At 44.4% G+C, this 13,352-nt stretch overlaps 1 protein-coding gene across 10 annotated transcripts in view; it reads right to left on the bottom strand.

Moving 5' to 3' along the window:
* Positions 1–13,352, bottom strand: part of HMG20A (high mobility group 20A) — a 48,762-nt gene that overhangs the window by 19,779 nt on the left and 15,631 nt on the right. For 8 of the 10 annotated variants that reach the window (XM_039337626.1, XM_039337623.1, XM_039337629.1 and 5 more), the window contains 3 exons: positions 3,693–3,780; positions 1,337–1,484; positions 428–637 (listed from right to left, as the gene is read on the bottom strand). In XM_039337626.1, coding sequence (XP_039193560.1) covers positions 428–637; positions 1,337–1,484; positions 3,693–3,780 — 446 coding nt within the window. Of the gene's footprint in view, positions 1–427; positions 638–1,336; positions 1,485–3,692; positions 3,781–12,335; positions 12,357–13,352 lie in introns of those variants that run through there. The other 2 variants (XM_039337631.1, XM_039337633.1) reach the window with 2 other exon arrangements.

Raw genomic sequence — 13,352 nt, 5'->3', positions numbered from 1 at the left:
CATGACCCAACTAGGTAACATCATCAGGGCTAGAAGGAAGTGGGATTTGAGGAGGAGGAGGAGGAAGAGGAAGAGGAGAAGGACTGAGGGGTCTTTGGTGCCCTCTGAGCTTTTTTGTTTCCCTGCAGACATTTCATGACCCAACTAGGTAACATCATCAGTGCTGTGGATTGAATCTCTGACTGGTTCTTTTAGAATCCATTATTTTTCTCTCTGGTTTCCCCAAAGAAGTTGAGGATGCCATCAAATGCCATGACAAAAAAAAAAAAAGGCTCTCCAACCTTGGCCCCTTTGAAGACTTGTGGACTTCAACTCCCAGAATTCCCCAGTTCTGGGAGTTGAAGTCCACAGGCCTTCAAAGGGGCCAAGGTTGCAGACGCCCTGCCACAAAACATCCCCTCACATGGAAAGGCGAATACAGCAGTACCCGTTTCTCCTCCGGTGGGAGTTTGCTCCACTCGTTGCCCAACATCCGGGTGATTTCTGGAAACGGGACTTCGGGTCTCTTGGCTCGAAGCTGCTCCCGGCGCTCGTTCATAAACCTGACGTAGCCCGTGAGGGGGGACTTGGGGGCATTGCTGTCCCGTAAAGGCTTCTTCCTCTTCCGCCCTTTAGACCAGCCTCCTCTCTTGGCGCTCTGCGGTAGGAGAAAATGCAGACACCGATCGCTCGTTTTAGACAGGACATTATCACCTCCCCGGCTTCTACAAGCTGCAGGCAGTCCTCGACTTACCACAAGGGAGCGCCAGATTTCCGCCGCTAAGCCAGACGGCTGTCAAGTGAGTTTTGCCCCATTTTACCCTTCCTTTGCCACCGCTCTTAAGCGAATCGCTGCCGTTCAGACGGTTGTTAAGTGAACCTGGCTTCCCCATTGACTTTGCTCGTCAGAAGGTCGCAAAAGGGGGGGGGGGAGAGTGTCCCGTGATCCTGGGACTCCGCGAACATCACAACGTAAGAGTCAGTTGCTAAACCTCCAAATTTTGATCGCGTGACCCCGGGGACGTTGCAACGGTCGTACGGGTGGAAAACGGTCGTTAAGTCCCCTTTTTTTTCCAGTGCAATTTCAAATGGTCACTAAACGCACTGTCGTAAGTCGAGGACTCCCTGCACTGAAGGCTTTCATGCACCTATTTCTGCTCCAGCCCAATCCTCAGAACCTGCTAGGGATCTATTTGTGGATGGCCTCCCATTACACCGAGCCCCCTGCGGTAGGGCAGGAGGGCTAGAATAAAAATATTAAACCATCGGTTCTCCACTGAGGAAGAAAAGATGAATGGAGAGAACGGGCGGGTGGAGGAGGAAATCTTGTAGAAGCCTTCCAGCCGCTTCCGCTCACCTCCTCCTCGGCCCTCAGTTCGCTATGTTCAGCTTTATGAAATGACTCATTGCGCAACAGTTGGCTTTGCAAGACGTCTTCAGCAAAATCTGGATGGCTGGCAGGCTGGGAGGCGCTGCCACCACACGATCCTTCTGAATGATTTACCCTGAGAGAGAGAGAGAGAGAGAGAGAGAGAGAGAGAGAGAGAGAGAGAGAGAGAGAGAGAGAGAGAAAGAAAGAAAAAGTGTCAGATAATCATCGGAAATACTCCCACTCGCGTTGCCACAAAACAGAGCTACTCCAGCGCAAATTTGTCCCATCCACTCAGCCTCCAAAATGGCACATCTGAGAAATGTTCGGAGATGAGCGTGGCAAAGAGCAGCTGATAAGGGCCCCTGAATGGCAAAAAAGTTGCCTTTGCTCACTGCAGGCGATTTCTGATCTCAACAGGGTGCATTATCAGGGAAAATAATTTTGTTTGTAATTAAGAGCAGACGCTCCATGTCTTCTCCGTGTTATGAAGGGCTGAAATCTTCAGAGGAAGGACCAGTGTTCTATTATTCAGTAGGTTTCAGACAACATTTCTAGCTCTGCTGCTGATGCTAGCTTTGATCTATACTGCTCTCGTTTCTTGCTTTCATTTATTGTCACACCACTGCTGGCTGTTGCACTGGGGGGAAAAAAGGAAGGATTTTTTTTTTCTTTTAGAAACAAAACAACCTTGGAGGGATATGACACACCAAAGCGTGTTCCATGGCGTTCCGAGCCCTTAATAAATTGCTGGGCGCAGCACATTTGTCTATCTCAGTGGTTCTCAACTTTTTTAATGCCGCGACCCCCAACCGGTTGTAAGTCGAGGACTACTCAACTGGTGCAGCACCGTTTGCAGACTGGGGCTTTTGGCGGGCTCAGCAGGGCAGAGATAGCCTGGACAATTCCTATTGGCTTTTGAAAGCCAATAGAATTGAACTCTATTCAAGAGTCTATTTTATTGGCTTTCAAAAGCCAATAGAATAAAAGGGAGTAGCACAGCTAAGGAAAAGGGGGGGGGAAAATGGCGTACTGCGTTGTTTGGCGACCCCCGTGAAATGGTCGTTCGACCCCAAATGGGGTCCCGACCCACAGGTTGAGAACCACTGGTCTATCTGAAAACAGGTCACAGGGAAACGCACGCACTGCAGCTTCCATGGCTTGGGGCTTGGGTGTTCTCTCCCTTTTCCCCCCATCAGGTCAGAGCCGGAGAAAGATAGGCAACAAATACGCCAAATAAATCCATTTTTTTTTCATCCCTTCCCTACAAATCGAGAAAGATCTTAGGCCTGAGCTAAAAAAGAACCAGTCAGAGAAAGTGGCCAAACTTGTTTAATGCCACTGTAATTCAGAATAACAGAATAAAGAGTTGGAAGGGACCTTGGAGGTCTTCTAGTCCAACTCCCTGCTCAAGACCCTGTACCATTCCAGACAAATGGCTGTCCAGTCTCTTCTTAGAAACCTCCAGGGATGGAGCACCCACAACTTCTAGAGGCAGGTTGTTCCACTGACTATTTATTCTTTATTTATTATTGGGAAGTTTCTTCTTAGTTCTAGGTTGTTTCTCTCCTTGATTAGTTTCCATCCGTAGCTTCTTGTCCTGCTTTTAGGCGCTTTGGAGAATAAGTTCACTCCCTTTTCTTTAAGATAACTCCTCAAATATTGGAACACTGCCATCATGTCATCCTCTAGTCCAGTGGTTCTCCACCTGTGGGTCGGGACCCCATTTGGGGTCGAACGACCATTTCAACGCAGTCCGCCATTTTTTCCCCCTTTTCCTTAGCTGTGCTACTCCCTTTTATTCTATTGGCTTTTGAAAGCCAATAGAATAGACACTCTTGAATAGAGTCTAATTCTATTGGCTTTCCAAAGCCAATAGGAATTGTCCAGGCTGTCTCTGCCCTGCTGAGCCCGCCAAAAGTCCCCTTCTGCAAACGGTGCTGCACCAGTTAATAGTCCTCGACTTATGACCGGTTGAGTAGTCCTCGACTTATGACCAGTTGGGGGGCGCGGCATTAAAAAGGTTGAGAACCACTGCTCTAGTCCTTCTCTTCATTAACCTAGACATACTCAATTCCTGCAACCATTCTCCGTATGTTTTAGCCTCCAGCCCACTAAACATCTTCGTTGCTCTTCTCTGCACTCTTTCAAATCCCACTAGAGTTTAAACGCTTATTTTACTGCCTGTGAAAAATCTAAAGGTGGTGAGAACTGGAAGACAATTCTTATTCCCTATGTACTGATCAAGTTGGGAAAAGAGACGAGAGGCAGAGAAAGAAAATGGTTTAGGATACAAGCCAGGTTAAATATGCAACAGCCTAAAGTTGGACAATAAGTTGCTCACCCAGGTGGAACATCGGTGTTCTCTTTTAAGCCATCATCTTCTTGAATACGTGACGGAGGAAATGCGCTGCTCATTGGATTCTCCATTACTGTTACGAAAGGAAATGGAGAGGCAATTTTCAAATTAGTGTCTATGGAGATTCTCCATCATCTTGGCCATCCTTGTCCCATGCAGTCATTTGTATTCCAATGATCAGCTGGCAACTTTCAGAAATGGGTCAGAGTTTGTTATGGCAGCTACAGAGCACTCCCCAATATTACATGTACTGGGAAGACTAAAACAAATGGAGCTATAAACATGTCAGAACACCCATGAGACACCAATCCACATCAGTTAAGCTAGAAGGGAGAAATGGAAGGGACAACCACCATCACAGAATTTTCCTTGGCTGAACGCTTTATTCCCTGCTCCGTAAAGCCATAACCGTCCTTCTGGAAAACTTATTTGCTTTAAATAATATGATTTTCTATGATTGTTTCAGAAATGTTGCTATCCTGAAACTGCAGCCTACATGATTGTGATAAATAAGTAAATATTTATGCGTCTATTTTCCCTCTTATCCTCCTTTCCTTCCATCGCTTCCCTGGGTTGGATTTTACATTGCAAATTCCACAGCTGAGGGGCTTCTTATTTCATCTTCACGCCCACTGGTGCTGCTATGTGAATAATAAATGCAAAGCGAAGGCAAGAGCTTTTTATGGGGAACAATTAAATTCTATTTTATAGCAGTCAATAAAGAGCAGGGGGATGGATACTCTCCCAATTCAAAAAAAAAAAAAATCTCCAAATGAGAAAGGATTAATTTTTGTCCCAGCAATCATCAGTATGATTCCGAATGAATTCCCCCCTATGAATACAATACAGCTAATCCTTGAGTTACAACCACAACTGAGCCCAACATTTTGTTGCTAAGTAAAACATTGCAACCATGAGAAATATGAACCGGGGGCCAAGCGCCTGGATTTTGATCGCGGAACCAAGGGGATGCTGTAGCGGTCCTAAGCGTGACAAACGGTCGTAAGTTGCTTTTTCCAGTGCCGTTGCAACTTCAAACGGCCACGAAATGAATAAGTCAAACACTACCTGTATTTGGCTGCCCCAAATCCATCCACAGTCCCATATTTTAGAGTACTGTAACTGCCAGGCCTAACTATAGATGAGAGGCCACTGTCATTTATACAGGCCCCCGAGCTACCCTCACGTTTCAATCCTCTGGGTATTAGGAAACACGTTACAGGTATAGAAGAGTTACCAAAAAAGGAAAAGAAGAAAAAAGAATATTTGTGTAATGCGCAGCAATCGATAGCGAAAACAAAAGAAAAATGGCAATGACGCCTGTGGGAAAGACGCAGGTGGAATTTGTCAAGACATTCCTGTTTCTCTTCTGTTCGTGCTAGGTGCCGTCTCTTGGAAATGGCCTCTTCGCGAGCCTGAAGGAAAAGGGTTGCTTTCAAGCATCTTCGGAGATGCCTCTGAGCTTCAGGTGGGCTGCGGGAAAATGCTCCCCTCACCTGTTCCAATCCAGCAAGCCGCACTGGAGACCAAGGCAGGGGATAAATGCATCGTTTTAGGGGCCCACAATGGAGCCCACATTTTCTGAGACTTCTCTGAAGCGAATTTTGCCCCGTTTCACGACCTTCCATGCCACAGTCGTTAAGGAGACGACTGCCGTTTTGAGTTAGTCACACGGTTGTGAAGTGAATCACAACCTGGACTCTCTGCTTGTCAGAAGATTGCAAAAAGGGGGATCCCGTGACCCCAGGGACACTGGGTCCATCATAAAGCTGAGCCAGCTGCCAAGCGTGTCTGAATTTTGATCGCCTGACCCGGGGGATGCTGCAACGGTGGCAGGTGTGAAAAACGGTCACGAGTCCCATTTTTCAGCGCCGCTGTAACTTCGAACGGTCACTAAACAAGCTGTTGTAAGTCAAGGACTGCCTGTATATCCTTTCAAGGAAGCATTGATATAATGGCCAGGCTTCGGGGGGGGGGGGGAGGAATCAATCCAAGGTGCAAGTGAAAGAGACACCATCATCCTGCAGGCAAGAAGGCCGTCCTAGCCAAATTTTTATTTACTGTCTGAAGAAGGGAGTGGTGAGGTGTTGTGCTAATTAACCAACATCATCTGGCTGAGATGCAAGGAAACAATTTGTTCCACCCCACTCCCACCCCCGAAAGCAGCAAGATAAATGCTCCTAAGCTACTTTATATTAATAATACTAATAATAGTTGGAAGGGACCTTGGAGGTCATCTAGTCCAACCCCCTGCTCAGGCAGGAAACCCTATGAGATTTTCCCATGTATTTTACCAGGAAACACAGATAGGGCGGGCTCCAAAACTCAACACCCTCCTAAGCATACCGATGCGCTACGAATCCATTGGCGATGTCAATTTTGCTCTCCGAGTTCATGGGGACCTAACCCTAACCCTAAGTGCGTTTTTCCCCTATACTATTTCAGACAAATGGCTGTCCAGTCTCTTCTGAAAAATGTCCAGTGTTGGAGCATTCACAGCTTCTGGAGGCAGGTTGTTCCACTGGTTAATTGTTCTCACTGTCAGGAAGTTTCTCCTTAGTTCTAGGTTGCTTCACTCGTTGGTCAGTTTCCACCCGTTGCTTTTTGTCCTGCCTCCAGGTGGTTTAGAGAATAGCTTGACTCCCTCTTCTTTGGGGCAGCCCCTGAGATATTGGAATGCTGCTATCATATCCCCCCTTGTCCTTCTCTTCATTAAACTAGACCTACCCAATTCCAGCAACTGTTCCTTATATATTTTAGCCTCCAGTCCCCTGATCCTCTTTGTTGCTCTTCTCTGTACTCTTTCTAGAGTCTCAACATCTTTTTTACATCGTGGTGACCAAAACTGGATGCAGTATTCCAAGTGTGGCCTTACCAAGGCATTGTAAAGTGGTATTAATACTTCACGTGATCTTGATTCTATCCCTCGGTTAATGCAGTCTAACACTGTTTTTGGTTTGGTTTAGTTCCTGAGAGTCAAAAGGATGAAAAAGCATATAATAGGGTCCTTATAGTTTGGTTTGGTTTCCTTGTTTTGTTTTCCGATTTTATGAATGCCGCTTTGAAAGAAATCTGGCAAAGGGCTCCTTCCCCCCCCCCCCATTCCTGAATACAATGCTAGGTTGCTAACGAGGACAGCAGAGTGTATTGCTCGCTCTGTTGTCAACTCAGCCCAAAATTTTGGTTGCTAAGCGAGAGAGTTATTCAGTGAAGTTTACAAGCTTTCTTGAACCACAGTTGTTCAATGAACCACGCAGCTGTTAAGTTAGTAACATGGTCGTTAAGCAAATCCAGCTTCACTTTGATTTTGACTTTTTTGACTTCACTTTGCTTGTCAAAAGGCCGCAAAAGGAGATCACGTGACCTGGGGACACTGCAACTGTCGTAAGTATGACTCACTTCCCAAGCGTCTGATTTATGATCACGTGGCCACAGAGATGCTGCAACTGTCTATACCAGGGGTCTTCAAACTTGGCCCTTTTATGACTTGTGGACTTCAGCTCCCAGAATTCTGGGAGTTGAAGTCCACAAGTCATAAAAGGGCCAAGTTTGAAAACCCCTGGTCTACACATTATATTCTATACATTATATTCTGCTATCCTATATGTTATATTTCATATTGGCCTTCAGACTTGATAAGCAACAATTAAGCGTCAACCTTGCTTTCAATTCAGCGTGGGAAGCAGCTGGACACCAGTGTTACCACCGGGCAAAAGAGGCCGTATAAACACAGGAAGTCAGAAGAACGCAAACTCCTTTCTTGCTTTAAAGGTTTGTTTTATTTAATCCATATGGCTGGACACTCAACAGCCGAGGTCAAATATTTCTGAACGGTGGAGAAGCTATTCAACTCTTCCAACAGGCAGGATGAGGGAGGGGAGGGGAAAGCTGGTTCCCACTGGAACAAGCTGGAAGAGGATTTTTAAAAAAGATGCGCAAAGGATATGCTGGGTCAGAGGTTGCTCTGCTGCCGTTATGGGCCTTGCAGCTGCGCTCCCAACCCCTGGGCTGGGTGGGTTTTCAGGCCGTTCAAGGCTCTGAAACAATTTGCAGAAACTCAAGAGATGTTTATGATTGGCATCGTCGCATTATCGGGTGATGAGTTTCCCCTCTTAAATTTTGGAGCCCTCTGGGGTCAGGTGAGCAAGTGAAGGTGATGGGCTGGTTTTAGCCAGATATTTCCTTCCTGTACACTTTGTCAGGAGGAGAACAATCCTGGTCAGGATACGGAAAGGAAATAGCCTCTCTGCCCTTCCTCGTTAGGATACGCTCGGAGAGGGCAGATGGAAAAGCAGTTGCACATTCACTGAAAGTGTCAAGTCAGTAAAAAGTTGATGGTTTCCCTTAAGTACACAGGATACTGTATATCTATTTATTTCACTGTTATGGTCCGCGCTGACTAAGTAGCTGTAGGCTTGGCTTTTTCAGAGCTTAGCCCAGTGGTTCTCAACCTGTGGGTCGGGACCCCATTTGGGGTCGAACGACCATTTCACGGGGGTCGCCAAACAACGCAGTCCGCCATTTTTTCCCCCTTTTCCTTAGCTGTGCTACTCCCTTTTATTCTATTGGCTTTTGAAAGCCAATAGAATAGACTCTCTTGAATAGAGTCTAATTCTATTGGCTTTCAAAAGCCAATAGGAATTGTCCAGGCTGTCTCTGCCCTGCTGAGCCCGCCAAAAGTCCCATTCTGCAAACGGTGCTGCACCAGTTGAGTAGTCCTCGACTTACGACCGGTTGAGTAGTCCTCGACTTACGACCGGTTGGGGGTCGTGGCATTAAAAAGATTGAGAACCACTGGCTTAGATGCTATACAGGTGGTCCTTGACTTGCAATCAAATTTTTGTTGCTAAGTGAGACATTTGTGAAGTGAATTTTGCTCCATTTCACAACCTTTCTTGCCCCACTTGTTAAGTGAATCACTGCAGCTGTTAAATTAGTAACACAGCTGTTAAGTTACTCTGGTTTTCCCATTGACTTTGCTTATCAGAAGACAATAAACAATTAAACAGTAAGGAGATACATTCTCTAAACAATTTCTCATTTTAGAGACTGACTTGGCCTTTAATTGCAGGTAAGTACTGGAAAAAAAACTCAGTCACTTTTGACACTTGGGTTCTGGTCTTTTTAATTTAAGGAGATGGCAGCAGCCATTTCTACCCTTAGATCTCTGCTCAAGATCTGACAGAGCTCAAAAATCATGCTGGGAAAAAAAAAACATTAAGAGAAGCTATTGAGGAAGAATGGAGATAAACAGAGCTACATACAGTAGTGGCCAAAATTGTGGAAACCTTTTGAGAAAAGTGTATTTTTGAGGTTTGATGGCTAATAACACCACTTTTGGGGGGAGTAGTACCATAAAATTATATATCAATGGAAAGATAATTTAATCAAGAGCGTAATGCAACATAGTTTGTTCAATTATCTGTACTGCATTCTATGAAAAGGTATAGCCAAATAACCAGAAAAAGGAAGCACAACTTACTTAGGTTAATATCAGGTAGCTCTCCTTCGTCCAATTGTAGCCAATGAGCATGAGTGTTTAGAGAGCCAATCGGGTGTCATCTTGTTTTGGCAATGAGCCAGTCAGATCACAATAGGATTCAGTGATTGATGTCATGTTTTGAAGCTGAGAGGAGGACATTTATCAGGGTGTTACGTGATGGCTATCAAGTTGGTTGGAGGTTTTTTTTTCTTTCATTTAGTGAGCTTGTAAAATGTAATAAAATTAAAATAATGGTGCAAAGAGTTGACTGGTCGCCCAGAAAGCGATGTAAAATAGTATTATTAAGGGAACAAGGCTGCAGTTATAAAGAAATTAGAAGAACAATGGGTGGAAACTTAACCAAAGGTGGCATTTCTACTGTACACTTTTCCCAAAAGGTTTCCACAATTTTGGCCACTGCTGTATTAGGATCATGGCAAGAAATGACAAATGTAAGAAGGAAGCAAAATGCTCTAAAATGATAATGCTATAATTCGTAAAGGGATCATTAATAGCCTGAGATTGCATGTCTTAAATTGCAGCTTACATAGACTATATACTACAAATGTATAATAGGTTCATCAATCCACCTATAAATATTAAATCAGGCAGTCCACAGCTATAGGCAAACAATGGCATTTGCTCTGAAAGCCTCATTCCATTATCGTTCCTCTTTCTCTAAAATCTTGCCTTGGCGGTTTCTAATCCAGGAGCAGAAGAGAACACTGATATATAAAAAGACTGTGAGGAATCCATGGCAATAATGAAAAACCACCAGCACTGCAATGTGGAGTCTAGACAAATGGCTGTAACATGAAAGATCTGGCAAAGCCCAGAAGAGATGTCACACATTGCAGCATTTTTTAAAAATGCTGAATGCCCTCTGATTTTCCCCCAAAAGGCTGCCAAAAAAAAAAGTGTCCGGACATTGGAAAGATACTCCATATTAAAGAAAAAGATACCAAATGCAATTTGGATTTCTAACTAGGGTGCAGGGTGGAGGAGAAAGGGTTAAAAATTAAACCCACTTCAATTCGCAGCTTGTCCTTTCTTAAGGCAAAATGACTATATTTCACTTATAGAAGCAGGTTGGGACAGCTCAAGAAAATAATACTAGATTAAAGGGCACAGGCCAGCTTGGGTGCAGTCTGCAGAGAGATGAATCAAACTGAAAGAAACTGAATAATGGAATTACTAAAAAAATAAATTCAACAGTGGGACACATCGTTTTGCCTGTTTTTACTGTTTTTATTCGCAAAAGAGCAAGGACAACTAGGTTTGAATGGCTGACAGAAGGGCGGCATATAAATTTAATAAATAAACAGTGCATTACAGTGGACTTTGGAGGCAACATTATCTACTGATAGAATTGTCTTTTTTTTCTTATTTTTTTTTTTTTCAGTTTCCATTAATGATCCGCCTGCCTTTCTAGAATCAGGGCACACACACGGAACATCTATTTTTAATCTCCTGGAAAATATTTTCAAGTTGGAGAACACAGAGCATCTTAACCTTGTGGGTTGCCAGCATTTATTAATGTTGCTTGTGGTCTGTGGACAGTCTGCTTTACTGGAAAGGGATGACCCTGTACCGGCTCTTGCTGATTATGAACAAAAGGATGTATTAAGCGGAGGGCGTATTTCAAACTCAGACAATAAAAGCACATTTGCACAAAAAGAAAGCAGAGCCTGGCTGGTTGGGTTATTTTCAATCCCTTTTATCAACTGAGCCCATAAAAAAATGTCTTCCTTTTTCTGGATAACGAAGTACAGTAACAGGGTTATTTTTTTTAAGCAGGAGGAGAAGCACTTTCTTGCCAGAGACTAAGAAGATTGTAGGCTTATATGTTTGAAGACATAATCATGCATCAATGCGTATCTGCTGCTACATACATATATACATATTACACACAAACACACACACACACACATATGCATCTACCTATGTATCGATCCATCCATCATCTATTGATTGATCAATCACTCTATCACTCTATCTATCACTCTATCACTCTACTATCTATCTATCTATCTATCTATCTATCTAATACCCAATACACTTTCCTCCTTCTATAATCCTCACAACAACAACCCTGTGAGATAGGTTGGTCTGAGAGAAAGGAATTGTCCCAAAGTCCCCCAGCTGGCTTTCATAGTTAAAGTGGCCCTAGAATTCACAGACTCTCTCTTTTTTCTAGCCTGGTGCCTTCACACTAGACCAGGGGTAGGCAACCTTGGCTCTTTTATGACTCGTGGACTTCAACTCCCAGAATTCCTGAGCCAGCCATGCTGAGGGGAAAGGGAGAGGTTTCTAAGCTGAGCCAACCTGGCTCAGGAATTCTGGGAGTTGAAGTCCACGAGTCATAAAAGAGCCATGGTTGCCTATCCCTGCACTAGACCATACTCCATTCTGGGCTGGACAGTCACCAATATCCTATTCTTTCTCTCATAGGTGTGCAATTGGGGGAGGGGCTTTCACATTGCAGGCTAACCCCGCCCATTTCCCAGGGGGTCCCCCATTAATTTCTTAATAAGCCCCCAATTAATACTTAGCCAAAGCTTCAGATGCAATTTGAAACAGGAATTGGTTCAGTTTCGGCTTTGTACACTATATAAAACTGGACATGATAGATTATAAACCACGGCTTAGCCTTGTGATGGTCTAATTAATGAATTATGACTTATGGCAACGCTGAATATCTTCAAAAGAGCTGCTTTAATTTTGAACGTATGTCTGTCACGTTCAAGGCGGAAGAGCTGACTGCACACATCTAATTACGCTCAGTAAAAAATATCTAAGGGAAAACTCTTGCCTTCTTTTTTTAACGCTGATCAAAAACATCATTGCTGATTTTTATATCCCTTCAAAGAGCCCGAAATTCTTCTGTGAAGGCAGAAATATGCTCCAATGATTTGCCTGGACTGCTTCCCATAAATGTTGTTCAGAATTCAAAACGGGACCTCCAAAGCATTTCCTGTAACCCAGTTTCCTCAACAGTTGGGCACTCCGTTCATCCACGGGCAGAACGGCCACGGCCACCCCTTTCCCACCGGGTCTAGGACAATTGGCCACGGACAACTGACCACGGACAATTCACTTAGCAACATAAACGTGGGGCTCAATTGTAGTCGTGAATTGAGGACTACCTGTATTTATAAATCTTTCTTTCTTTTGTACTAAACTGGCTATGTCCAGTCTAAGGAAGAGATGGACGCAGGTCTCTGTCGGCGACAGCTCTGATGCCAGCTAGGCTCCCTGAAATGAGACACATACCAGGTCTGCATTAGCAATAATCCTCTGGCTCATGTATTCCCCTTTGTGCCTGTACACTGTTCTCTGAACACGCTGCGCAATCCTGCTCAGCAGCATTCTTGCTATAGGCCATGAAAACACAGCTGGCTTGTACATGAGTAAGCACGCCAAAAGCCCAGGCTTCAAAGCCCTTCGATCACGATGGCTGGCGTGGCTACTGAAAGGAGTCTATCCCGGGATCTGCGGTCAATGTGGGATTCGCTGGGGAGAACTGGTGCCCAGGCTGATGACTCAGTTCATGCTCCTGAAAGACTAGGCAGGGAAGAAGAAGCTGGTAGCAGATTCAGACAATTATCTTGGCTTCTTTTCCCCTCCATTGATGGCATCCCATCTTGCAGCAAATTAAAGTCTCGTCAAAAGAGAAAAACGTGCGATTTATATAGCGTTCAACAAATATCATTTGAAGTCATACAGGATTGGCTGTATCAGAATTTTTTTTTTTTAGTGTTCAAGGCTCTTAAGAGGTAAAACAGGGCCTTGGGCCTTTGATCTTAATTCCAACTTCATATTCCAAACATTAAAAAGCCAAAATCTGTTGTACCCTTTATTCTGGGATCCTCGAAAGAGCTGCAGAGGTATAGCTACAAAACGCAAAATAAGACATCGGCTACAGTCTACGTATACAGCTTAACCCCTCAAAGGTGATAACGTAGCTCAGACTCTTTCCTTCAGCAGAATGATTGGCAAATGGACTGAGGTCAAAAGTTAGTTAACTTCAACCCTGGGCTACAAGTACTCTCTTCCAGTTGATAGTTAACTCATCAGAGCAGGCCTTTGGCCACGTCTTGATCTTCCCAACTGTTCTTCCAACAGTCATTGCTACGTTCGGACTTTTGCTCATATAGGGCAGT

This window comes from Crotalus tigris, unplaced genomic scaffold, assembly GCF_016545835.1.
Source record: "Crotalus tigris isolate CLP2741 ecotype Arizona unplaced genomic scaffold, ASM1654583v1 scf7180000017683.1919423, whole genome shotgun sequence".
NCBI lineage: Eukaryota > Metazoa > Chordata > Lepidosauria > Squamata > Viperidae > Crotalus > Crotalus tigris.
The sequence above is the reverse complement of the archived record's forward strand: the minus strand, read 5'-3'. Positions and strand labels throughout refer to the sequence as shown.